The sequence below is a fragment of the Zea mays genome, chromosome 10 (genome assembly GCF_902167145.1).
Source record: "Zea mays cultivar B73 chromosome 10, Zm-B73-REFERENCE-NAM-5.0, whole genome shotgun sequence".
Classification (NCBI taxonomy): Eukaryota; Viridiplantae; Streptophyta; class Magnoliopsida; order Poales; family Poaceae; genus Zea; species Zea mays.
Genome location: NC_050105.1, coordinates 109631042 through 109657439, shown reverse-complemented (window position 1 = coordinate 109657439; position 26398 = coordinate 109631042). Strand labels below are relative to the sequence as shown.

Below are 26398 nucleotides of genomic sequence, written 5' to 3'. Positions count from 1 at the left end.
CGAGGCCATTAAAGCTAAAGAGATGGAGGCGTGGCAGCACATGACGCTCGACGGCCTAGCCGCTGAGACGAAGCCGGAGCTCGACCAGTTCATGGAGGCGTACCATGAGGTGCTGGTGAAGCTCAGGGAGGAGCTAACGAGGCCACTGTAGGAGGCAATGAAGTTCATGCGGAAGATGGAGCCGCAGCTCAGCCCGCTTTCCATCTCCGGAAGGTCGCTGCACAACACCCTTTCGTCCGAGCGCTGGCGGAAGAAGCATCGCCCCCATGAACATCTCACAGAAGTGCGCGAAGATGGCCGCCTGAAGGATGGAGTGGGGCGTAAGGTGATGATATTGGAGGCCGAGCTCCTCCAGCAGCAGCAGAAAGAAAGGCCAGATCGGCAGCACCAACCGGCGCGGATCCTTCCGGCAAACGCGGACGCGCCCCATCCGAGCAGGTTGCGCACCTGGTTGAGCGCCACCCCGGACTGGAAGCACTCGGGATGGACTAGCAAAGCCACGACAATTACGGCGGCGGAAAGCAGAGGAGCACAAATACAAGGGGGCGCGGAGAACTCGAAGGCGAAAGGGCGCAGCAGTTGGAAAGAATGTGAAAGCGTAACTACTGCACGCGGGGTGAATCCCTTTTCAAGGAAGACACTCCCGCTTGCGCCCCAAGACGCCGCAGGAAATCTCGCCCGGTGCGCACTGAAGTAGCCCAGCCTATGACACGGGGCCCCGGGCCCATAGGTCATAAAGATGGTGTGCGGGCCTCCGAGTGCTGAGAAGGTGAACCGCCTCGAGGAGCGAACCGCCGCCCGCGGTAGTGCGCCCCTTCATCTCCGCCAAAAACAACGGCCCAGTCGCTGACACGGGGACCCAGGCCCACGAGTCATACTCCTTGGGTCTCGGTTCCTAGGTGCAGAAAAGGCGAACCGCCGCGCGCGCCTGAAAAGCGAACCGCCGCCCGTGGTAGTGTGTCTCTTCATCTCCGCCGCAAAAAACAAACGGCCCAATCTCTGGCACGGGGGCCTGGGCCCACGAGTCATACTCCTTGGGCGCCGACTCCTGGGTGTGGAGAACGAACCGCCGCTCGCGCCAGTACCACGCCTCCACGGGGCCACCGCAGAAGACAGAGAAGGTGAATTTTCAAAACTAATGCAGCGGTATCGAGGCGCCTCGCGCGTGGCCCGGCGAAGCCATCATGTGTGGGGGCCGCAGGTCAGTCAGCCGCGGGGACAGACGTGGCAGTTGGCATGACTGAAGGTGGACTGGCAGTAATTACGTCAACAAGCGCACGGAAGCAGCGCGTCGATTGCCAATCAAGCTTTGGCCCCACCTGCAGGCTCGTATCCTCCCCTGAGGTGGGTTCGGGGGCCACTGTCGGTACCCTGAAACAGGGGTACTGTGACACCCCAGTGTCACCTAGGGTTTCTCTTAAAAAGCCAAACCAAGAACCATTATTTTATGTGAACCAAAGTAAGCATGAGCATCAAAATAACTTAAGTAAGAAAGAATTCACCAAGTATATGCTTAAAAGTGTCATGATCAAGACAATTGAGTCTCTTAAATGATAAGAATGTGCAACCCTAATTAAGAACCCTAAGTGAACCCCATGAACAAAATTCAAGAAAATAAGCAAAAGGGAATGAAAAGTTTAAAATTTTGAGTTGAGCCAATTATATAAGTTAAAGTATATTTGATAAGCAACAAGATAGATTGAGAAAGCTTAGCCAAAATAATTCAAGAAAACCCCCAAATCAAGCTTCTTTTGTTGGGACTCATTGGGAATTCTGAATTTCAGAATTCTGAAATTCAGACCTTGAGCCAAAGATCAGGGATGTTCACCTTGATCCCTAACTCGAATCCTAATGGCCCCATTGACAAAATTGTGTCTAACTAACCCCTCTGTCGTGTGCCAGAAGATGGCATTGGGACGCGAGCCCTAGACATGACAAAACTTGGGACTTGCCTCGGGTTTGGGCAGGGAGACAGACCAGATTTCCTGGCTCCATATCTCTGCAACCAGTAGGCAAAATCCTATGACCTCCACACAAGAATGGTAGCTTGTAGGGAGGAGAAGAGGTTTTGTGCACTGACCAAGGCGAGAGCAGGCTCGGATGAGCGACCACACGCGCCAGAGCTTGGGCAGAACACACGGGCACACGTGTTCGACCCTGGTCGGCACGCCAGAGCTCGCCCAACCCGCGCGCGCGCTCGCCCCGGCGTCCGGTCAAGTCCGCCGCGCGCCCACGCCCTCGGTCGTGCCCGCCCGCGCCTATAAAGCCTCCCCGGGCGCACCTCTCTTCGCCCCGCACTCACCCTCACCGGCCAGCCACCGTTCCTTAGCTCCGGCGAGCTCATTTCCGCTCGCCATTGCCGCCAGAACTACGGCCGCCGTGGCCAGCCTACTCTAGCCACCCTCCAGCCCAACCAGTGCTTCGGCTAGCTCCGCCAGTAGCCCGTGAAGCTTGCCAAGCCCTCGGACCCGACCGGACTTCACCGGAGGCCTGAGATCAACCTCACCGGACTTCGGTCTTCCGCCGCCGCGCGTGGACCGAGCTATCCAGTGAGTCTCCGCCCGATTCCTTTCGCTCATGTCTTCTCTGGCATCCCGTGGACCTCCCTGACCTATTTGATTGAACTATCTCGCCGCGACCAGGCCGGTCTCCTCGCCGCCGACGAGCATCCCCGCCTGCGCGCGTGGACCGACCGACTCCGGCCATCTCCGACGGTGTTCCGCACACCGTTGTGATCCCCGCGACCTCCCCTTCACCCTCGGCCACTTCACCGGAACAGTCTCGCCGCCGGTAAGCCCCTCCGCCCTTTTCTTCGCCGCGGCTACTGTTTAAGGTAGAAGAAGGACCTCGGGTTAGGTTCTGTAGAACCCGAGGGGTTTTTCGTAATGTCAGCGACTCATGTGAATAGTAACCTAAGGACTGAATTGCGAGGAAAACTTAGAAAAACCGCCAGGGACCCCAGTGCAAAGTGGATTTCCATTAATCAATTCTGTTATTCTTTTTAAAATAACCAGAGAACTTAGGAAATCCATAATTTGATGAAATCTTAATAAAAAGCTGTCAAACCAATTTTGCTAGCTCTGGAATATTATGATCTATCATTTAAAAATAGTAAACCCCATGCTTTCTGTTCAAAATTTTAGAGTTTAAATTTAAAAACAGAAACCCCCTAAACCTTGTTTAATTAAGGAAAATTAGTTTTTCTTTTGTGCTGAGCTTAAGAAAATTTGTAGATGCTTATACCTTAATTAGACACTGTTTAAAAATAGTAGGAGCCCCAGCATTAGAGATTATGATGTAGTTATTCATTTAAAGCCATTTTGTCCAAAACTTAGAGAAAATCAGAAAGGCCTTAGAGATTAATGAACAGTGATTAGTAATATTTTTCCTAGACTACTTATGCAACAGAGAACCTAGGAAAAATGCAGAGACCATTAATTTGGACCAGTTTCTAATTAAGATGCTTTAATTAGCATTATGTAGACTGAAAATCAATTATTAGAATTGCAAAACTATAACCAAAGTGGTTAACAAAAATCCAGTGAACTTATAACCACCAGAGCCCCACTACAAAAATACAGAGCACCCCAGCCTAACTTTTTAAGTAGGGAAAATAAATACAGAATGATAATAAGGCATTTTCCCACTAAATCATGAGCAACCCCAAATAATGTGATAATGGGCAACCAAAATTTTGCTAAGTCCATGATGAGATAAACCACCAGAGAAAAATACAAACCCATGAAAAAGAAGTGAACCCATGCCTTTTGCTAGTAATTTGTGAGAAAGGCCATTTAGCTCAAATAATGCAAACCACCCCTTCCCTTAGGCAAAAGGAAGCCAAACTCCAGAATGATTGCTCTTGCACAAAATACTAGCTAAGAAAAATAAGAACTCTGTTGTTTGATGTTTTTCAAGTATAGTGGTAGTAGAAAGCACCCCTTTGGCTAGAAACCTTAAGAAAATCTTGGGGAAAGAATTAAAGGGTATTAATGACTAGAAATTTGTATCAAGTCGTGTTACAACACCTAAAAGCCAGCAAAAATAAGTTTTTGAAAACTACCCACTGTTGAATAATAGTTGTAGTTCAAGGTACCCCTTCTGCCCTAAAATTTGGTAATTTTGTCCAGAGAAAACCATTCACTTTCTGAACCCCAAATTTTGAGACAGAGAATCATACACCAGTAACAAGCCACTGTAATTTTTGCAGAATTTTTGGAATTTTATAAAAGCAACTTGTAGTTCAAACCTACTCCAAAACATTAAAGAGAATAAAAGAAAAGAGAAGAAGGAATAAACCTCATCCCAATAAGACTAACCCAATTTGCCAAGTATACCACTAAAGGGTTTTACATAAGCAAAGTTAACTGGTTTTAACTCAAAAGATCATACATCTTTAAAGTTATAAATTCTAAAGCACATATCATATCATGCATATATCTTACGCATTGCATTCATTAGATTGTAATCTTGCCGACGGAGAGTACGTGCTCATCCCCGAGCAAGGACCTGTCCAAGAGAAGGACCAGGAGCAGGCTTCAGAGGCTGCTATTGAGGATCTCCCCGCAACCCCAGCAATTGAAGGCAAGCCCCGGTTTTATGCATAACCATGTTATTATATGCTACTTTACTACACTTAATGCTTGTAGGATTGCAATGTGCACTTAAGTGTAGGAGTTGCTTGAAACCTCTAGTTGCATGAACTTAGGATTCCTTTTTGAGATGAATACTAGTATGCTAGGTCGAGTAGCTGCTTGCTAATCAGGATCTCGGTAGAAGTCGAGTGATTTTTCTAGCACTCGCGCGAGGTCAGGAATTGATTGTATTCATCTTGATAATGGGATATATGTTGGTCCGTGGACTTGGATCCAGGGAGGATGCCATGTCCATGAGACGGGAAAAATGAATTAAGGATTAATGTGTGGATACCTGAGTCAAGCTTTTGAACGTACTAAGCACATGCCGGGAAAAATGGTAACCGGTAAACCTAGTACCTGAGTGAAGCCGGGCGCGGACTTTATCCCTCATGCGACCTGAGACAGGGTCTCCCATGCTAGCTATGGTGGGTACAAGTGCGGCCACTGCACGACGGCAGTCGGGGTCAGTGGAGCATTGTATGCCAAGGCGGTGAGGCCTGGACGTGAACGGGGAATCAATGGGGACGGTTGTCGTGTGTGGGGTCGGAGTACCCTGACATGCCGTGTGTTTAGGTTTACCTTGCAAGGTTTAAAAACTCGATTCGAATCGTCTGCTTCTCGCAGCTAATGAGACTGCTTGATTCCTTGTACTGCATCGAGTAAGAAGTGAAATGTGGATTATATGAGATAACTTGTTGATTGAACTAATTGATTGTTACCATGTATGCTTAGAAGGAGCAAATCTAGCTAAGATAATGATGGTAGAATTTGAAAAGCTAAAAGTTGATTTTAGAAATAGCTAGTGCTTTTGGCAAACCAAACCCCTCAGCCAAACAGCTGCATAGTCTAGATGTAGAGGAGTAGACTCCTCACACCGGTTAAGTCTAGCTGAGTATTAGTATACTCAGCCTTGCTTGTGGCACCATTTTTGCAGGTACCATGCAGGATGTAGTTGATGGTGTGACTTGGCCTACCACCCTGCCACCAGGTTGGACGGTCGAGTGGGATGTTGCTCCGGCAGGAGAGGAGCATGAGGAGTAGTGGGCTAGGCCTTGCCCATTTCCTCATTACCGACGACATCGATTATCCGCTGCACTTTAATTTGTGAACTTTACTTGCTACTCAAAAACTCCGATTTATGTAATAACTCAGTACTTAATTTGAGGTTTCCTGTTTTATTGTATTTCTTCTGTGACTCACCTTCGAGTGAGATTGTGGAGTTTGATCCTGGTTAAGTGGCTTCATCAGACTAGATCTGAGGGACTGACGGGTTATTCCGATTTAAGTGTGTTACGGCCCCTGAGGCGTGACTTAGGCACTTAAGCTGGAATAATTCGGGCGGTTCTGCCACAGCTGGTATCGGAGCAAATTCCACCATAGAGAAGGGCAATAAACCATGAATACCAATTTTCAAAATCTAAAACCTGCCTAGAAGCTACTACGGATCGTCAGGACTAGACCGCTAGACCTAGGACGAAAGGCCTTAGGCATAGAGGGAGAAATAGGTGGCTAACTAATTAGGCCCTATGGGCCAATACTTATATTTTAGGATGCCCTAAAAAGGCACCCTATTTTCCTTTTGAGAGGCAACGTTTCTTTCCGCATGCATGCATTATAAAACATAAAGAGGAATTAAAATTGAGCTAACCCCCTTTTCTTCGAAATCATCCGGGCTCTCTTTTTCTTTTTCCTTCCACCATAATCTTTATCTTTGATTCCCTTCCGCAGATGAATTCACCCACCCCCGCCAGTGGAGGAGACTCTCGTTTTAGTTCTGACTTCCTTTCTCGCGATGGCTTCCCTTCCATTTTGTGGGAAGTGCTTAATTCCGCCGGTTACCCTACGCCCCCTTTGTACACGGTGCAGTTGTATGAGGAGCATCGGGTACCTCGTTGTCGGGTCTGGCTAACTTTGGAGGCTCATCCCCTTCAGCCGGGTTGGCGTTCTCTTGACTCTGAGACGATTGGACTCAGGACGGACGACACCGTTGAGGCAGCAGCCATGAAGACTCTGACGACTTTTTGTGGCTACCATCCCCTGGAGATGGTGATGCACCCCTTGGGACTCTTCCCCGCTGAGAAGAAGGATGATCCCATGTGGTGTAACCGCGTGAGCCATGTGAAGGATGTGTGGGCAATGTATCCTGACTTGGTTGGGAGGGTCACTGTTCAGTGCATGAGTGCGCTGTACCGCCTTCAGGCCCTTCAGAGCGATGCTATGACACTTCTTGCTAACACCGCTCAGGCTGCCAAGCTCACCCTCGACAGTCAGGAAGATTTTGTGGTCGACCTATCCACAGAGTTGGTGGAAAAGGATCTGCAGGTGGAGAGGCTGAACCAGCGTATTACCACCCTGGAGCAGCAAGTGGAGATCCGAGATAACACTATTGATGTCTTGGAGAACCAGCTTCACGACGTGCAGAGGGAACTCGAGGAAGCAAATGACCACTTGGACATGCACCACCTGGAGATGGAGGCCAATGAAGCAGGAAGCGAGGGAGAAGAGGCTCCCGAGGAGCTAGGACCAGCCCCTGGTGCCAATGGGACTACCTCCGCGATACCTCCTTCACCCGTATCCAGTGTCGCTTCCACCGCTCAGGGTTAAGCAGTCGCTTTGACATTTTTAGGCGGATAGAAACCTATGCGAGCTTAGTGGTATCACATTTTGGACTAGGCTTGTGGGTACCTTCCCCTGATTAATGTAACCCTGTAAACTTTTGATATCTGTGGGATCCTTGTCACCATGTTATCTTCATTCGAACCTAATATTATGATTATGGCATTTTCCTTCCATATGAGATGATATCTTGTCGTTCGGAAATGTGAATTGGGATAACAATGGCGACAATCTCTGTTTTCAGATGGCAGCGAGGCAGCGTCGCGGGCAAAATGAGCAAGCTCCCCCGCCACCTCCTCCAGCTCCCACAGTGCAGGAGCTGATGGCCCAGCAGAATGAGATTCTGCGACAGCTCTTGCAGCGCCAGCCCCACCCTCAGCATCCTGGTGGAGGCCAGCATCAGCGACCTCCGGCTATGGCAACATACCAGGAGTTTCTGAGCACGCAGCCGCCCTTGTTCACCAAGGCAGAGGATCCGTTGGACGCCGACGTGTGGCTTCGCGTCGTCGAGTCCAAGTTTCCCCTCCTCACAGGAGACTGCCCTGATGAGGCCAAGGCTCGCTTCGCCGCACAGCAGCTTCGCGGCCCTGCTCGGACTTGGTGGGATCACTTCCGTGCTATGCTCCCCGATGATCGTGAAGTATCTTGGGAGGAATTCAAGACTGCCTTCAGAGGGCACCACATTCCAGCTGGCATTCTTGATCGGAAGTTGAACGAATTCTTGGCCCTCAATCAAGGAACCCGCACGGTACTGCAGTATGCGCAAGCCTTCAACGACTTATGCCAGTATGCAGGGTATCATGCTGATTCTGATGAAAAGAAGAGGGATCGCTTCCGCAGGGGTCTCAATACCAAGCTGCGGGAACGACTCAACACTGTCCGGGCCGATAGCTTCAATGAGTTGGTCAACATGGCCATCTCTCAGGAGGATTGCATTGTTGCTCACCGGGCAGAGAAGAAGAGAAAGGCACCAATGGCAGCACCATCCGCTCAGGCTCAGAGGTTCCGGATTGTTTCTCACAATCAGAGCAGGGGTTTTCAGCAGCAGGCAGGCAGATGGGTGATCAGGCCACCTCAGCAGCAGCAGCAGCCGGCACCCAACCGCTATCCAGCTCTCGCCCCAAGAAACAATCAGCCTCCGCAGCAGCAGCAGTTCCGCCAGGGCAATGGGAACAAGTGTTTCACTTGTGGCAATGTGGGCCACTATGCCAAGAATTGTCCCAGGAACCAGCAGAGGCAGATGCCAGCACCAAATCAAGACAAGGGAAGAAAGCAGAAGGTGCAAGTCAGGCAAGGGAAGCTCAACTTCACTGCTCTAGAGGAAGTGCCAGAAGGAGCTCCTATCATGACCGGTACCTTTTCAGTTTATAATCAACCTGCTTTAATTCTGTTTGATTCTGGTGCATCTCATAGTTTCATTAGCCAAAAGTTCAGTGCTAATTGCAAACTGCCATTCTCTCACTCAAAAGGGTCATTCATGATAGTCACACCTGGGGGTAAAATTGCAACTAATCAATTAAACCAAAGTGTGCCTATTCAACTGGGAAGCCACATTATCAAAACCACTCTTCTTGTGTTGGGATTGGAAAATGTGGACATTATTCTAGGAGCAAATTGGATGACCTTGCACCAAGTTGTGCTCGACGTAGCCAGTCGTACCGTGGAAGTTAATTCTCCCTTCTGCAGGAATTTCACTTTGATTCTGCCTAGTCAGGGTTCTTCTCAGTCATGTGCTTTCTCTATGACGGAGTTACCCCTGAAGAAGATCCCAGTGGTCTGTGAGTATGCAGATGTCTTTCCTGATGAATTGCCAGGAATGCCACCGGACCGGGATATTGAGTTCGCCATCGAGTTGCAACCGGGAACGGCCCCAATTTCCAAGAGGCCCTACCGGATGCCACCCGCTGAGTTGGCAGAGTTGAAGAAGCAGTTGCAAGAGTTGCTGGATAAGGGATTTATTCGCCCAAGCACTTCGCCTTGGGGCTGTCCAGCACTGTTTGTGAAGAAGAAGGATGAAAGCTTGAGGCTGTGTATAGATTACCGCCCTCTTAATGCGGTAACTATCAAGAACAAGTATCCTTTGCCTCGTATTGATGTTCTCTTTGACCAGTTGGTCGGGGCCAAGGTGTTTTCCAAGATAGACCTTCGCTCTGGCTACCATCAGATCAAAATACGAGCAAGTGATATTCCGAAGACGGCATTCTCAACCAGATATGGGCTATATGAATTCTTGGTGATGTCATTCGGGCTGACAAATGCACCAGCATATTTCATGTATCTGATGAATTCTGTTTTCATGCCAGAATTGGACAAGTTCGTGGTGGTTTTCATCGATGATATTCTGGTGTACTCAAGGAACGAAGAAGAACATGCCGGGCATTTGCATGTAGTACTTCAACGTCTGCGAGATCACCACCTTTATGCCAAGTTATCCAAATGTGATTTTTGGCTAAAGGAAATCAAATTCTTGGGTCACACTATCTCTCAGGCTGGAATAGCTGTTGATCCTGATAAAGTGCAAGAGGTGATGAACTGGAGGCCACCAACGACTGTTCGCCAGATTCGGAGTTTTCTGGGATTGGCTGGTTATTACCGAAGATTTATTCCGGACTTCTCTCGAATTGCGAAGCCTATTACTGAGTTGCTGAAGAAAGAAGTCAAATTTGTGTGGAGTCAGAAGTGCGAAGATGCCTTCCATGCATTAAGGCAGCATCTGACCGCAGCACCAGTATTGGCGCAACCCGACAGCAACAAGCCTTTTGATGTATATTGTGATGCCTCTGGCACCGGGCTAGGTTGTGTCTTGATGCAAGACAACCGAGTCATTGCTTATGCCTCAAGAGCACTCAGGCCTCATGAGCAGAATTATCCCACTCATGACCTTGAGTTAGCAGCAGTGGTTCATGCATTGAAGATGTGGAGGCACTATCTAATGGGAACCCACTGCAACATCTTCACTGATCATAAGAGCCTTAAGTACATTTTTACTCAGGCTGATCTCAACATGAGGCAGAGAAGATGTCTAGAGCTGATCAAGGATTATGACCTGGAGGTACATTATCACCCAGGGAAAGCTAATGTGGTAGCAGATGCCTTGAGTCGGAAGTTGCAATGCAACTGTATTCTGATGGATTCTCATGTTAACACCTTGTGTGATGAGTTGAGCAAGATGCAGATTGAAGTGATTCCTTCTGGTTCTTTGTCTCACATTGCTGTTGAGCCAGCCTTGCAAGACCAGATTATCATGGCCCAGCTCAGTGACAAGGGAGTGCAAATTATCAAGAAGAATCTCCATCAGAAGGTTGAGAAGTATAATTGTTTCCGCCAGGATGAGAAGGGTGTGTTATGGTTCAAAAGCAGATTGGTAATTCCTAAGGACCAGGATCTCAAGAAGAAAATTTTGGATGAGGCTCATCTCTCCAAATTCTCTATGCATCCGGGAAGCACCAAGATGTACCATGATTTGAAGCTTTTGTACTGGTGGACCAGAATGAAGAGGGAGATAGCCCAGTATGTATCAGAGTGTGACACCTATCAGAGGATAAAGGCAAGCCACTTGAAGTCCGCTGGAGCTTTGCAACCACTGTCCGTACCTTCGTGGAAGTGGGACGACATCAGCATGGATTTCATTGTGGGTCTACCCAACACCTCTCGTCATCATGATTCAATTTGGGTTATTGTGGACCGATTGACGAAAGTGGCACATTTTCTTCCTATGCACACCACTGATAAGGCTCAGAAGTATGCAGAATTGTATATCGACCGGATCGTGTGTTTGCATGGATTACCTCGGACCATTGTTTCTGACCGAGGAGCCCAATTTGTTGCCAGATTTTGGGAACAATTGCAAGAGTCTTTGGGAACTAAGCTAATCAGGAGTTCAGCTTACCACCCACAGACTGATGGTCAGACGGAAAGGGTAAACCAGATTCTGGAGGATATGCTGAGAGCTTGTGCGATCGATTGTGGCAAGAACTGGGATAAGCACCTCTCCTTGGCAGAGTTTGCTTATAACAATAGTTACCAATCCAGCCTAAAGATGGCACCTTTTGAAGCTCTCTATGGAAGAAGGTGCAGGACACCACTCAATTGGTCTCAGCCTGGTGAAAGAGAAGTTTTTGGACCTGATTTGGTGACTGAAGCCGAAAGGAGGGTCAAGTTAATCAGGAAGAATCTAGAAGCTGCTCAGGCCAGGCAGAAGAGCTATCATGATAGAAGAAGGAAACCTCTCCAGTTCAAGGTGGGAAGTTTTGTATACCTCAAGGTATCACCCACCAAGGGAGTGCAGAGGTTTGGGATCAAAGGCAAGCTAGCCCCTCGTTACATTGGACCTTATGAGATCATAGAAGCATGTGGACCCGTGGCATACAAGTTGAAGTTACCTTCAAAGATGTCTGCCATTCACAGCGTATTCCATGTATCTCAGCTGAAGAAGTGTGTTCGATTGCCGACTGAGATCATAGCAGAGCCAGAATTGGAGATAGAGCCAGATCTCTCGTACCAAGAGTACCCCTCCAAGATTCTGGACTGCAAGGAAAGATCAACTCGGGCTAAATCAATCAAGATGTTCAAGGTCCAGTGGAGTAATCACTCAGAGGAGGAAGCTACTTGGGAAACCGAGGAATTCTTAAGATCCAACTTCCCCGATTGCCTACCTAAGGAAGTTGGTATGTAATCACCCCCAACCCCTCCTCCTGCCTTTCGAATCTAATTTCCAAAAATATGATCTTAATTCAGAATGAAGTAACTATAAAGTAAAACTTAAAAGGACTTCCTTCTGAAGTTGCAAAGAGAATGACATTCGAAGAGCAGTTTTGCCCTAATAATAACAATCCCCACCCTTTTCCTATCAGTCTCACCCTTCGCTTCACCTCGAAAGGACTCTGGCCCGAATCTCGGGACGAGATTCCTTTAAGGGGGGAAGGCTGTGACACCCCAGTGTCACCTAGGGTTTCTCTTAAAAAGCCAAACCAAGAACCATTATTTTATGTGAACCAAAGTAAGCATGAGCATCAAAATAACTTAAGTAAGAAAGAATTCACCAAGTATATGCTTAAAAGTGTCATGATCAAGACAATTGAGTCTCTTAAAGGATAAGAATGTGCAACCCTAATTAAGAACCCTAAGTGAACCCCATGAACAAAATTCAAGAAAATAAGCAAAAGGGAATGAAAAGTTTAAAATTTTGAGTTGAGCCAATTATATAAGTTAAAGTATATTTGATAAGCAACAAGATAGATTGAGAAAGCTTAGCCAAAATAATTCAAGAAAACCCCCAAATCAAGCTTCTTTTGTTGGGACTCATTGGGAATTCTGAATTTCAGAATTCTGAAATTCAGACCTTGAGCCAAAGATCAGGGATGTTCACCTTGATCCCTAACTCGAATCCTAATGGCCCCATTGACAAAATTGTGTCTAACTAACCCCTCTGTCGTGTGCCAGAAGATGGCATTGGGACGTGAGCCCTAGACACGACAAAACTTGGGATTTGCCTCGGGTTTGGGCAGGGAGACAGACCAGATTTCCTGGCTCCATATCTCTGCAACCAGTAGGCAAAATCCTATGACCTCCACACAAGAATGGTAGCTTGTAGGGAGGAGAAGAGGTTTTGTGCACTGACCAAGGCGAGAGCAGGCTCGGATGAGCGACCACACGCGCCAGAGCTTGGGCAGAACGCACGGGCACACGTGTTCGACCCTGGTCGGCACGCCAGAGCTCGCCCAACCCGCGCGCTGTCACACCCGGTTTTTAGAAGGCAAACCGAATGCAAACCATGTACGTGCCAGGATCAGTTATTCACGTACACAGCAGTTACATAATATGGACATCATCACACAGTGCTCAAAATAGTATTAATAAGGGAAATAGTAGATTACATCATACGTCTGAGACGTCCATATAGTTCTTACAATAAATCAAAGTGCGGAAAAGAAACGTAGATAACGCGGCCTTCACAGGCAGCCGACTGGGGGTTTGCCGCTAACCCACACCTAGAACTCGTCGTAATCTTGGAACTCCTGGAAGTCTCCTTCCACAGCTTCATCTTCGCCTGAGCAGTGGTTGCAATGCTGACAACCTGGGGGGGGGGGGTTTGGTGTGTAGAGCAAGGGTGAGTACACATCAACATACTCAGCAAGTATCCTGTTTGGCTGTAGTGGACTAGCTTTATGTGGGGATAAGTCAAGCAGTTGCTTTTAGTTGGTCAGGTTATTACTTACTAGTAGAAAGCCAAGTTTTAGCATTAACCCAAGTTATTAACCCAATGTATCCTTTCCAAACGGAAAGAATACCACTTACCAGCACCATAACCATAACCAGAACCATCAATCTCATAACCACCTGTACCACAATGTCTCTGATCAAGTACCACTAATCATTGGAGCTCCCTTGGCCGCTCATAACCGCGAGCACGGCTGATATATCAGTTTCATAACACTCTGCAGAGGTTGTGCACTTTACCCACAAGCCGTGATTCCCATTCTGCCCGGAGATCATGACTCTCCATTGATCACTACCAAGGTGATCCAGCAGGGCATCACTACGAAGCCTTTACAAAGATTCCCCGGGGCTGTAGCCACCCGTTAGGTTTCCTAAATGCACCGCACTCCTCCCCAAGGGGCGAACCCAAACTTGGCAGAGCGAGCCGCATACACCGAGCCCCATTGACGGCACGACGGCTAAGTGAACTACACCCCGGATCCTCTAATTATTCAGCTAAGGGCACCCCATTCCACCCTCATGGTTGCACTGTTTTCCCGGGCGGTCATCCATAGAACAGGTCCTTACGGAGAGGCACTCGAGAAACCGCTCGAGTCCCCTTGAAAACCACAAGTATAATCATAAAGAAGAACGGGAAAACAGCGTATCATAGATAATCACATCATGTTCATTGATTAGGGTTGAGCAATAGCATCAGACTAAGTAGTAATAATCCGACCCAAATAGGTAAACAAGGACATGGATAACAAAAGCTAGTCAATCCTTAGGTATAAATGTGTAAAGCGGGAGGTGAATTAAAGAATGAATAGGACATAGATAGGTCAAAGGACACTTGCCTCCACCAAACGACTGCTGCTCAGGGGCTTCTCCTGCGAATTCCTCGGGCTCTTCGACTGGATCGTTCTCTATGCGAGCGCAAACATACATACATACATCCACATATTTAATACAAAAGAACAGTACACCATACAAGATAACAAATAAAGCGAATATGCATCAAGTATGACATTCGATAACGCATTTGTTATGGTCAGAAAGAAACGGGAAAGGTCTCGCAGGGGGTTAAATCTTATGCGCTAACGATCAATTACAATTGGTTTTTAACAAAAGAATTCTGTTACATATACACTAATGGAAACCTAATCACTTTTAGTTGATCAACATTGCACAGGGTAAACAATTAACTACGTGCGTCAATAGCATAACGGAATTTTAAATTAAACTTCCTATTTTCCCATAGCATGAACAGTGATTAGCCTACTTAAAATACAGTAATTATGATCACAGAAAGTAAATAAAATAAAATAAAAAAAAATAAAAAAAAAAACAGAGGGGGGGGCGGTTGAACCGGCCCTAGGGCGGTTGAACCGGCCCTAGGCGGGGCGCGGGCGCGGGCGGCGCAGGGGGGCGGCCGAGCAGGGGGCGGGGGGCGGCGCAGGGGGCGGCCGAGCCGGGGGGCGGGGCGGCCGAACCGGCGGGGCAGGGGGGCGGCGCAGGGGGCGGCCGAGCCGGGGGGCGGGGCGGCCGAACCGGCGGGCAGGGAGGCGGCCGAACCGGCCATGGGGAGAGGGGAGAGGGGATGGGGGAGGGAGGAGAGGGGGAGGGGGAAGCTCACCGGCGACGGGGACGGGGCGGCCGAGCGGGGCGGCCGAACGGCGACGGGGAGGGGCGGCGGCCTAGGCAGGGGCGGCGGCTAGGGCAGGGGGCGGGTAGGGGGCGGCGGCTTGGGTGGGGAGGGAGAAAATGAGGGGGGAGAGGGAGAGGGTTAGGGGATAAGGGAAAGAGGGGGGGCGGCTGGGCCTACTAGGCCCAAGAGGGGGGCGCCAGGGGGCGGCTGGGCCGGCCGGGGTCGGCCCACGGCGCGGGAGAGAGAGAAAAAAAAAGGAGAGAGAAAGAGAGAGAGAAAAGAGAAAGAAAAGAGAAAGAAAACATTTTCGAAATCCGATCTTTCTACATGAATGCATTTGCACTTTCAAAGCAATCAAAAGAAATGCAAGGTTCGGCATGGTGCATCAAACAACATAAAATATTTAGGGTTTTTTCTCACACGGGAAATCCAAACCGAATCCCGCTAGAACTTTGGAAAAGGTCAAGGTTTAGCGAGGGAAAAAGAAAAAGAAAAGGTAACGCCCGAATTTTGGCGAGTAAAGAAAAGAAAAAAAATTCAACTGCAAAATTCGGGGCGTTACAAACCTATCCCCCTTAAAAGAATCTCGCCCTCGAGATTCAGGGCTGGCTAGCAAAGAGCTCCGGGTACTTGGCCTTCAGATCATCTCCACGCTCCCAGGTTGCTTCTTCCTCAGAGTGGTGACTCCATCTGACTTTGCACATTCTGACGGTCTTCCTTCGGGTGACTCTGTCTGCAATCTCAAGGATCTGAGCTGGCTTCTCAACGTAGGTCAAGTCCTCCTGGACTTCCAGACCTTCCACTGGCAACTGCTCTTCCGGCACACGCAAGCACTTCTTCAACTGAGACACATGAAAGACATCATGCACAGCAGACAAATTCTCTGGCAGACTGAGCTGATAGGCCACTTCTCCACGTCTGGCAAGAATCTGATACGGACCAATGTAGCGGGGTGCTAGCTTGCCTTTCACTCCGAATCTTCTGACTCCTCTGATCGGTGACACTTTCAGATAGACAAAGTCTCCGACTTCGAAACTCAGCTCTCTTCTTCTTGTGTCTGCATAGCTTCGCTGCCTTGATTGCGCTATCTTCAGATTCTCTCGAACCATCTTGATGTTCTCTTCGGCTTCGAGCAAAATGTCTGGCCCAAACACCTGCTTCTCTCCAGGCTGATCCCATTGCAACGGAGTTCTGCAACTCCTTCCATACAGCGCTTGAAATGGTGACATCTTCAAACTGGCCTGATAACTGTTGTTATAGGAAAACTCCGCATAAGGCAATCGCTTGTCCCATCCGGACTGATCTTGCAACGCACATGCTCTCAACATATCTTCAAGAATTTGATTGGTTCTTTCGGTCTGGCCATCTGTCTGCGGGTGGTAAGCTGAACTGAAATTCAGATGCGTGCCCAAGGCTTCATGCAACTGCTGCCAGAAATGAGAGGTGAACTGCGTTCCTCTGTCTGACACTATCTTCTTTGGCACACCATGAAGACAAACGATCCGAGACATATACAATTCTGCCAATACTGCACTGTTGTAGTTGGTCTTGACAGGTATGAAGTGGGCTGACTTGGTCAAGCGGTCCACTACTACCCAAATGGAATCGTAGCCGGCTCGAGTGCGAGGCAATCCGACTATGAAATCCATACCAATTTCATCCCATTTCCACTGAGGGATCTGCAACGGTTGCAACAATCCAGCTGGTCTCTGGTGTTCTGCCTTAATTCTTCGACAACTATCGCACATAGCCACATGCTCTGCGATTTCCCTTTTCATTCCGTACCACCAGAATTTCTTCTTCAGATCCTGATACATCTTCTCACTGCCAGGGTGAATCGAATAAGCTGTCTCATGAGCTTCCTTAAGAATCAACTCCCGAATAGACTGGACATTGGGAACACACAAGCGATCTTTGAACCATACCACTCCTTCTGCATCTTTTCGAAAGTCTTTGCCTCTGCCATCTAGAATCAATCGCCGAATCTCACTGATCTTCTCATCATTTTTCTGCGCTTCTTTGATTTCGCGCTCCAAGGTAGGTTCCAATTCAACTGTGACTCCTCGCGAATTGTTCAGAAACCCGAGACTCAACCTGTCAAATTCCTTGGCCAACTCATAAGGCATCGGACGAGCGACCATCAGATTGACTTGACTCTTTCTGCTCAAAGCATCTGCCACTACGTTTGCTTTGCCTGGATGGTAATGAATCTCCAACTCATAGTCTTTGATCAATTCTAACCATCTTCGCTGCCTCATGTTCAACTCTGACTGAGTGAATATGTACTTCAGACTCTTGTGATCTGTGTAAACATCGCATTTCTGTCCATACAGATAGTGCCTCCATGTCTTCAGTGCGTGAACCACTGCTGCCAACTCTAGATCATGGATTGGGTAATTCTTCTCATGAACCTTCAGCTGTCGGGACGAGTAAGCCACAACTCTTCCCTCTTGCATCAACACACATCCCAAACCTGTGTAACAAGCATCACAATACACCGAGAAGGGCTTGTGCACATCAGGCAAGACTAGGACAGGCGCTGTAGTCAACTTCTCTTTCAGCGCTTCAAAGGCCTCTTGGCATTTCTGGGTCCACTTGAACTCAACCTTGTTGCCTAGCAACGCTGTCATTGGCTTCGCAATCTTCGAAAACCCTTCAATGAATCGCCGATAATATCCGGCCATTCCAATGAAGCTCTTGATTCCTCGAGCATCCGTTGGCGCTTTCCAGTTCAGAATGTCTGCCACTTTCTTCGGATCCACAGCCAATCCTTCTTTGTTGATTATGTGACCCAAGAACAGGACTTCACTGATCCAGAACTCACACTTGCTCAACTTTGCATACAACTGGTGCTCTCGCAATCTCTGCAACACCATCCTCAAATGATCTGCATGCTCTTCTTCGCTTTGAGAATAAATCAGAATGTCATCAATGAATACCACCACGAACTTATCAAGATAATCCATGAATACACTGTTCATCAAGTTCATAAAGAACGCTGGCGCATTGGTCAAACCAAAAGACATCACTGTGAACTCATATAAACCATACTTGGTAATGAATGCCGTCTTCGGAATGTCCGAAGGTCGGATCCTGAGCTGATGATAACCTGACCTCAGATCGATCTTGGAGAACACACTGGCTCCTCTCAACTGGTCGAACAGATCTTCTATTCTGGGCAAAGGATACTTGTTCTTGATCGTGACCTCATTCAAAGCTCGATAGTCGATACACATCCTCTTGGTACCATCTTTCTTCTCCACAAACAAGACAGGGGCGGCCCAAGGCGAGGTGCTTGGCCGGATGTAACCTTTTTCTGACAGCTCATCAATCTGCTTCTTAAGCTCATCCAACTCTGGTCCAGATATTCTGTAAGCTCTCTTGAAGATAGGGGCGGTTCCAGGAAGAAGCTCTATGGCAAATTCAACTTTCCGCTCTGGTGGCATACCCGGTAAATCCTTTGGAAACACATCTGGGAATTCGGACACAACCTTGATACTCTCAATCGGGTCTGCTTCACTGCTATCGACAGTCATCTGATAACAACTTCCTTTCTTTGGCTCAGGCGGGACTAACTCAGTCACCACTTCCTCTCCTAGTGGGGACACTAACTTGATTGTCCTTTTATCACAACTGATAACTGCCTGATACTTATCTAGCCAATTCATCCCTAGGATGACATCTATTCCCTGAGTACCCATTACTATAAGGTTGGCGGGAAACGCTATCCCCCTTATTTCCACACTTACATTTAAACAAATGCTATCAGCTCGAATTCTACCACCGGCTGAGTCAATTTGAATGGGGGTTAACATGGTAGTAGTTGGAAGATTATGTGCTTCTACCCATGATGCAGTAATGAAAGAATGTGTTGCTCCAGTATCAAATAACACTTCTGCAATATGGGAGTCGACTGGGAACATACCTACTGTCATGCCGGGGGTCTCCTGAACTGCTTCAGCTTCCAAGTGGTTCAATCTTCCATGATTATAGCGCTGCTGAGAGCGATTGCCTGCTCCAGGCTGAGACACATTCTGCTTTGCTGGGGCATTGGGGCCTGACTGCTGCTGGGCTGCCTTCTTTGGACATTGCATCACCCAGTGGCCTTGCTCTCCACAGTGGAAACATGCCCTGTTTCCAACCTGAGCTGGTGCTGCCTGACTGTTCTGCTGATTTGCTGGGGCAGGAAGACGAGGTGCTTGCTGATTCTGCCTTTGAAACTGACCTCCTGACTGATTGCTCTGACGGTTCTGGTACTGATTCTGAGGGTACTGCCTTTGGAACTGCTGATACTGCTGACGCTGCTGATGCTGCTGAGGTGGACGCTGGTTCTGCCTGAACTGCTGAGGTTGATTGCCTGAAAAGCGAGGGCGACTGCTGCTTCCAGACTGCGGTCCACTGATCTTGCGCTTACGATCTTCCATCTCCTTGCGCTTCCTTTCTGTCATGATTGCTCTGTCAATCAGGTGCTGGAATGTCGGGAAGGTGTGGTTCATCAGCTGATACTGCAGAGGGTCAACCAAGCCTCTCAGGAAACGGTACTGTCGCTTGGCGTCGGTGTTGACATCTTCAGGAGCATAGCGAGACAATTGCAGAAACCTGTCTCGATACTCACTGACAGACGATGACCCTTGCTTAAGGGCCAGGAACTCCTCCTTCTTCACTGTCATCAGACCTGCAGGCACATGGTACTGACGAAAGCTACCTCGGAATTCTTCCCAGGTGATGGTGTCGGGGTTGGCATGGGTGGCGAGGTAAGACTCCCACCATGACTGGGCTGCTCCTCTCAACAGACGGGGACCATACAGAACTTTCTCCCTGTCATCGCACTGAGCGGTATGCAACTCCCGCTCCACAGTGCGCAGCCAATCTTCAGCATCCATGGGGTCAGAAGAGTGAGCGAACGTTGGTGGATGACCTCTCATGAATTCAGCACGCTTATCTCTAGGCATCTGAGGCATCTGAGGCTGGGGTGGTGCTTGCTGCTGTTGCTGCTGCTGCTGCTGCTGAATGGCGGCCAGAGTCTGACCGATGGCTTGAACTGCCTGAGTCTGCATCAGAAACATCTGCTCAATCGACATCGGGGGCGGGGGCGGCAGGTGCTGCTGCTGGGGCACCTCATCCTGCGGAGCGGCTCGCTCCTGCTGAGCACGCCTTCCTCCTCTGCGCCTGTTCTCTGACATCTGCAGAACGCAACCACACATCAGAACTGATCTGGCAAAGCTTGCAGCATAAGAAAAGAGTATAGAATTCTCCAACAGCACTGAACAGATGAGCATCTTCACTGATCTCCAACACAGACCACACAGCTTCTCAGATAAAGAGGAAAGGAGAATAATGGGTTTCCCAACTATATAACTAACTTTATTGACATAGTATGTAAACCAAAATGCAGGGGATACCCACACTCTGGTGACAATCATTACAAAGATCCAAACCAAACATAGTTCATCATGACAAACATAGATGCACAGGATATAGCAAACTGCCCTGTCTAACTAAAACTAACTAAGACCGAGACTAACGCTAAGACTGAAGCTTCTATGTATATATTTCGTATTAATTACAAGATCCAACTCTAACGATCTATGGTTCTAGGTTGATCTTGGTCTTGCAGGCGGGATTGCCATAAGACTGGTGTCCACGCTGAGGTGAGCGGTACGGGTGCTGAGTCCCAACGGGAGCGGGGGATCCACCGTCCAGAAAATGACGTTCCGCGCGCTCAGCCCGCAGCAGGGCGATCTCAGCACGAGCCCTACTCAGCTCGTCTAATGCATGGTCCAGCTCCGTGTTTAGCACGGCGGCTAGGTTGACTGTGCTGCTCAACCTAGGATTGCCCTCACCGACAGGTGAGACAATCACGCCTCCTGTGCTGCCAGATGAACGGCGGGGGTAATACTTCAGGTCAAGACCGTCAGCTGCCCCACCGAAAACCGAGCAGTAGTGCGAAAGCGCACGCCGTGCAGCATCTTGCATGGCTGCCTCAGCTGAGTCCCGCTCAGAGATAGAATAGTGCTCTGAACAGGCCTCTGCACCCTGGAGACTGTCCTCCGGGCAGCGCACCAAGCAAGTCGCCTCCCAGCGGTCCGGGTAGACCCCGCGACTATGCTGGTAGACCACACAGCGATACTCGACGGACCAAGTATGCCGGTCAAATGCCCGACGTAGCAGGGTGTCGAGCGCATCATGGAAGTGACACCCGCGAGCAGCGTCGCGAGTGATGGGTCGAGCAACCCATCCTTCCGGCTCAGGATTAGCAGAGAAGTCGGTGTCGTGGCTCGAGCTGTCGTCGCCTCCTCCGTCGTCTGGGTCTCCTCCAGCAGCTACTCCAGAAGCTGGGGCGCCCAGTGGTGGTGCAGGGGGCGGCTCCAGAGAAAGCACAGGGGAGCAGCTCCTCACAGACTCTATCTCCTGGTGGAGCGAGAGGGAAGAGCTCTGCTGCTCCTGTCGTCGACGTTCCTGCTCCTCACGCAGGCGATGGTGTAGTCTCTCCAAGTGGCTGGACTGTCCGGCCACGGGACGGCGAAGCGGACGCTCAGCAAGGCGGGAAGGTAAGAAGGGGATGACTGACTTTCGTGCAGTGTGTCTAAGTCGAGCCATCTTCAAGAGACATCGCAAGCAAAAGGGTGAGAACAGAATTAATATGACCAGCAAGTAATGAACCATAAGTAAATGAAGGATTGGAATAAAACATGATTTTTAGCAAGGTATAGTATATAGTAGAACATAGGTTTGGTCAGTAGGACCAACTTTTGAAGGGATATCAAAGTCAAGGAAGAGACAGAGGTCTATAATCCTTAGAACGACCATTCTACTCTAGGTTAGCGGTCCTACAGTCAGCACGGCTTTGATACCACTTATGTCACACCCGGTTTTTAGAAGGCAAACCGAATGCAAACCATGTACGTGCCAGGATCAGTTATTCACGTACACAGCAGTTACATAATATGGACATCATCACACAGTGCTCAAAATAGTATTAATAAGGGAAATAGTAGATTACATCATACGTCTGAGACGTCCATATAGTTCTTACAATAAATCAAAGTGCGGAAAAGAAACGTAGATAACGCGGCCTTCACAGGCAGCCGACTGGGGGTTTGCCGCTAACCCACACCTAGAACTCGTCGTAATCTTGGAACTCCTGGAAGTCTCCTTCCACAGCTTCATCTTCGCCTGAGCAGTGGTTGCAATGCTGACAACCTGGGGGGGGGGTTTGGTGTGTAGAGCAAGGGTGAGTACACATCAACATACTCAGCAAGTATCCTGTTTGGCTGTAGTGGACTAGCTTTATGTGGGGATAAGTCAAGCAGTTGCTTTTAGTTGGTCAGGTTATTACTTACTAGTAGAAAGCCAAGTTTTAGCATTAACCCAAGTTATTAACCCAATGTATCCTTTCCAAACGGAAAGAATACCACTTACCAGCACCATAACCATAACCAGAACCATCAATCTCATAACCACCTGTACCACAATGTCTCTGATCAAGTACCACTAATCATTGGAGCTCCCTTGGCCGCTCATAACCGCGAGCACGGCTGATATATCAGTTTCATAACACTCTGCAGAGGTTGTGCACTTTACCCACAAGCCGTGATTCCCATTCTGCCCGGAGATCATGACTCTCCATTGATCACTACCAAGGTGATCCAGCAGGGCATCACTACGAAGCCTTTACAAAGATTCCCCGGGGCTGTAGCCACCCGTTAGGTTTCCTAAATGCACCGCACTCCTCCCCAAGGGGCGAACCCAAACTTGGCAGAGCGAGCCGCATACACCGAGCCCCATTGACGGCACGACGGCTAAGTGAACTACACCCCGGATCCTCTAATTATTCAGCTAAGGGCACCCCATTCCACCCTCATGGTTGCACTGTTTTCCCGGGCGGTCATCCATAGAACAGGTCCTTACGGAGAGGCACTCGAGAAACCGCTCGAGTCCCCTTGAAAACCACAAGTATAATCATAAAGAAGAACGGGAAAACAGCGTATCATAGATAATCACATCATGTTCATTGATTAGGGTTGAGCAATAGCATCAGACTAAGTAGTAATAATCCGACCCAAATAGGTAAACAAGGACATGGATAACAAAAGCTAGTCAATCCTTAGGTATAAATGTGTAAAGCGGGAGGTGAATTAAAGAATGAATAGGACATAGATAGGTCAAAGGACACTTGCCTCCACCAAACGACTGCTGCTCAGGGGCTTCTCCTGCGAATTCCTCGGGCTCTTCGACTGGATCGTTCTCTATGCGAGCGCAAACATACATACATACATCCACATATTTAATACAAAAGAACAGTACACCATACAAGATAACAAATAAAGCGAATATGCATCAAGTATGACATTCGATAACGCATTTGTTATGGTCAGAAAGAAACGGGAAAGGTCTCGCAGGGGGTTAAATCTTATGCGCTAACGATCAATTACAATTGGTTTTTAACAAAAGAATTCTGTTACATATACACTAATGGAAACCTAATCACTTTTAGTTGATCAACATTGCACAGGGTAAACAATTAACTACGTGCGTCAATAGCATAACGGAATTTTAAATTAAACTTCCTATTTTCCCATAGCATGAACAGTGATTAGCCTACTTAAAATACAGTAATTATGATCACAGAAAGTAAATAAAATAAAATAAAAAAAAATAAAAAAAAAAACAGAGGGGGGGGGGGGCGGTTGAACCGGCCCTAGGGCGGTTGAACCGGCCCTAGGCGGGGCGCGGGCGCGGGCGGCGCAGGGGGGCGGCCGAGCAGGGGGCGGGGGGCGGCGCAGGGGGCGGCCGAGCCGGGGGGCGGGGCGGCCGAACCGGCGGGGCAGGGGGGCGGCGCAGGGGGCGGCCGAGCCGGGGGGCGGGGCGGCCGAACCGGCGGGCAGGGAGGCGGCCGAACCGGCCATGGGGAGAGGGGAGAGGGGATGGGGGAGGGAGGAGAGGGGGAGGGGGAAGCTCACCGGCGACGGGGACGGGGCGGCCGAGCGGGGCGGCCGAACGGCGACGGGGAGGGGCGGCGGCCTAGGCAGGGGCGGCGGCTAGGGCAGGGGGCGGGTAGGGGGCGGCGGCTTGGGTGGGGAGGGAGAAAATGAGGGGGGAGAGGGAGAGGGTTAGGGGATAAGGGAAAGAGGGGGGGCGGCTGGGCCTACTAGGCCCAAGAGGGGGGCGCCAGGGGGCGGCTGGGCCGGCCGGGGTCGGCCCACGGCGCGGGAGAGAGAGAAAAAAAAAGGAGAGAGAAAGAGAGAGAGAAAAGAGAAAGAAAAGAGAAAGAAAACATTTTCGAAATCCGATCTTTCTACATGAATGCATTTGCACTTTCAAAGCAATCAAAAGAAATGCAAGGTTCGGCATGGTGCATCAAACAACATAAAATATTTAGGGTTTTTTCTCACACGGGAAATCCAAACCGAATCCCGCTAGAACTTTGGAAAAGGTCAAGGTTTAGCGAGGGAAAAAGAAAAAGAAAAGGTAACGCCCGAATTTTGGCGAGTAAAGAAAAGAAAAAAAATTCAACTGCAAAATTCGGGGCGTTACACGCGCGCGCTCGCCCCGGCGTCCGGTCAAGTCCGCCACGCGCCCACGCCCTCGGTCGTGCCCGCCCGCGCCTATAAAGCCTCCCCGGGCGCACCTCTCTTCGCCCCGCACTCACCCTCACCGGCCAGCCACCGTTCCTTAGCTCCGGCGAGCTCATTTCCGCTCGCCATTGCCGCCAGAACTACGGCCGCCGTGGCCAGCCCACTCTAGCCACCCTCCAGCCCAACCAGTGCTTCGGCTAGCTCCGCCAGTAGCCCGTGAAGCTTGCCAAGCCCTCGGACCCGACCGGACTTCACCGGAGGCCTGAGATCAACCTCACCGGACTTCGGTCTTCCGCCGCCGCGCGTGGACCGAGCTATCCAGTGAGTCTCCGCCCGATTCCTTTCGCTCATGTCTTCTCTGGCATCCCGTGGACCTCCCTGACCTATTTGATTGAACTATCTCGCCGCGACCAGGCCGGTCTCCTCGCCGCCGACGAGCATCCCCGCCTGCGCGCGTGGACCGACCGACTCCGGCCATCTCCGACGGTGTTCCGCACACCGTTGTGATCCCCGCGACCTCCCCTTCACCCTCGGCCACTTCACCGGAACAGTCTCGCCGCCGGTAAGCCCCTCCGCCCTTTTCTTCGCCGCGGCTACTGTTTAAGGTAGAAGAAGGACCTCGGGTTAGGTTCTGTAGAACCCGAGGGGTTTTTCGTAATGTCAGCGACTCATGTGAATAGTAACCTAAGGACTGAATTGCGAGGAAAACTTAGAAAAACCGCCAGGGACCCCAGTGCAAAGTGGATTTCCATTAATCAATTCTGTTATTCTTTTTAAAATAACCAGAGAACTTAGGAAATCCATAATTTGATGAAATCTTAATAAAAAGCTGTCAAACCAATTTTGCTAGCTCTGGAATATTATGATCTATCATTTAAAAATAGTAAACCCCATGCTTTCTGTTCAAAATTTTAGAGTTTAAATTTAAAAACAGAAACCCCCTAAACCTTGTTTAATTAAGGAAAATTAGTTTTTCTTTTGTGCTGAGCTTAAGAAAATTTGTAGATGCTTATACCTTAATTAGACACTGTTTAAAAATAGTAGGAGCCCCAGCATTAGAGATTATGATGTAGTTATTCATTTAAAGCCATTTTGTCCAAAACTTAGAGAAAATCAGAAAGGCCTTAGAGATTAATGAACAGTGATTAGTAATATTTTTCCTAGACTACTTATGCAACAGAGAACCTAGGAAAAATGCAGAGACCATTAATTTGGACCAGTTTCTAATTAAGATGCTTTAATTAGCATTATGTAGACTGAAAATCAATTATTAGAATTGCAAAACTATAACCAAAGTGGTTAACAAAAATCCAGTGAACTTATAACCACCAGAGCCCCACTACAAAAATACAGAGCACCCCAGCCTAACTTTTTAAGTAGGGAAAATAAATACAGAATGATAATAAGGCATTTTCCCACTAAATCATGAGCAACCCCAAATAATGTGATAATGGGCAACCAAAATTTTGCTAAGTCCATGATGAGATAAACCACCAGAGAAAAATACAAACCCATGAAAAAGAAGTGAACCCATGCCTTTTGCTAGTAATTTGTGAGAAAGGCCATTTAGCTCAAATAATGCAAACCACCCCTTCCCTTAGGCAAAAGGAAGCCAAACTCCAGAATGATTGCTCTTGCACAAAATACTAGCTAAGAAAAATAAGAACTCTGTTGTTTGATGTTTTTCAAGTATAGTGGTAGTAGAAAGCACCCCTTTGGCT

The 26398-nt window shown here is 48.8% G+C and overlaps 1 protein-coding gene across 1 annotated transcript in view; it reads left to right on the top strand.

The window, feature by feature from the left end:
• The first annotated feature begins 157 nt into the window (after positions 1-157).
• The window catches only part of LOC103642698 (uncharacterized), a 101858-nt gene continuing 75617 nt past the window's right edge, over positions 158-26398 (top strand). The window contains exon 1 of the mRNA XM_035963262.1: positions 158-283. Within this exon, the coding sequence (XP_035819155.1) occupies positions 158-283 (126 nt within the window). The remainder of the gene's footprint in view (positions 284-26398) is intronic.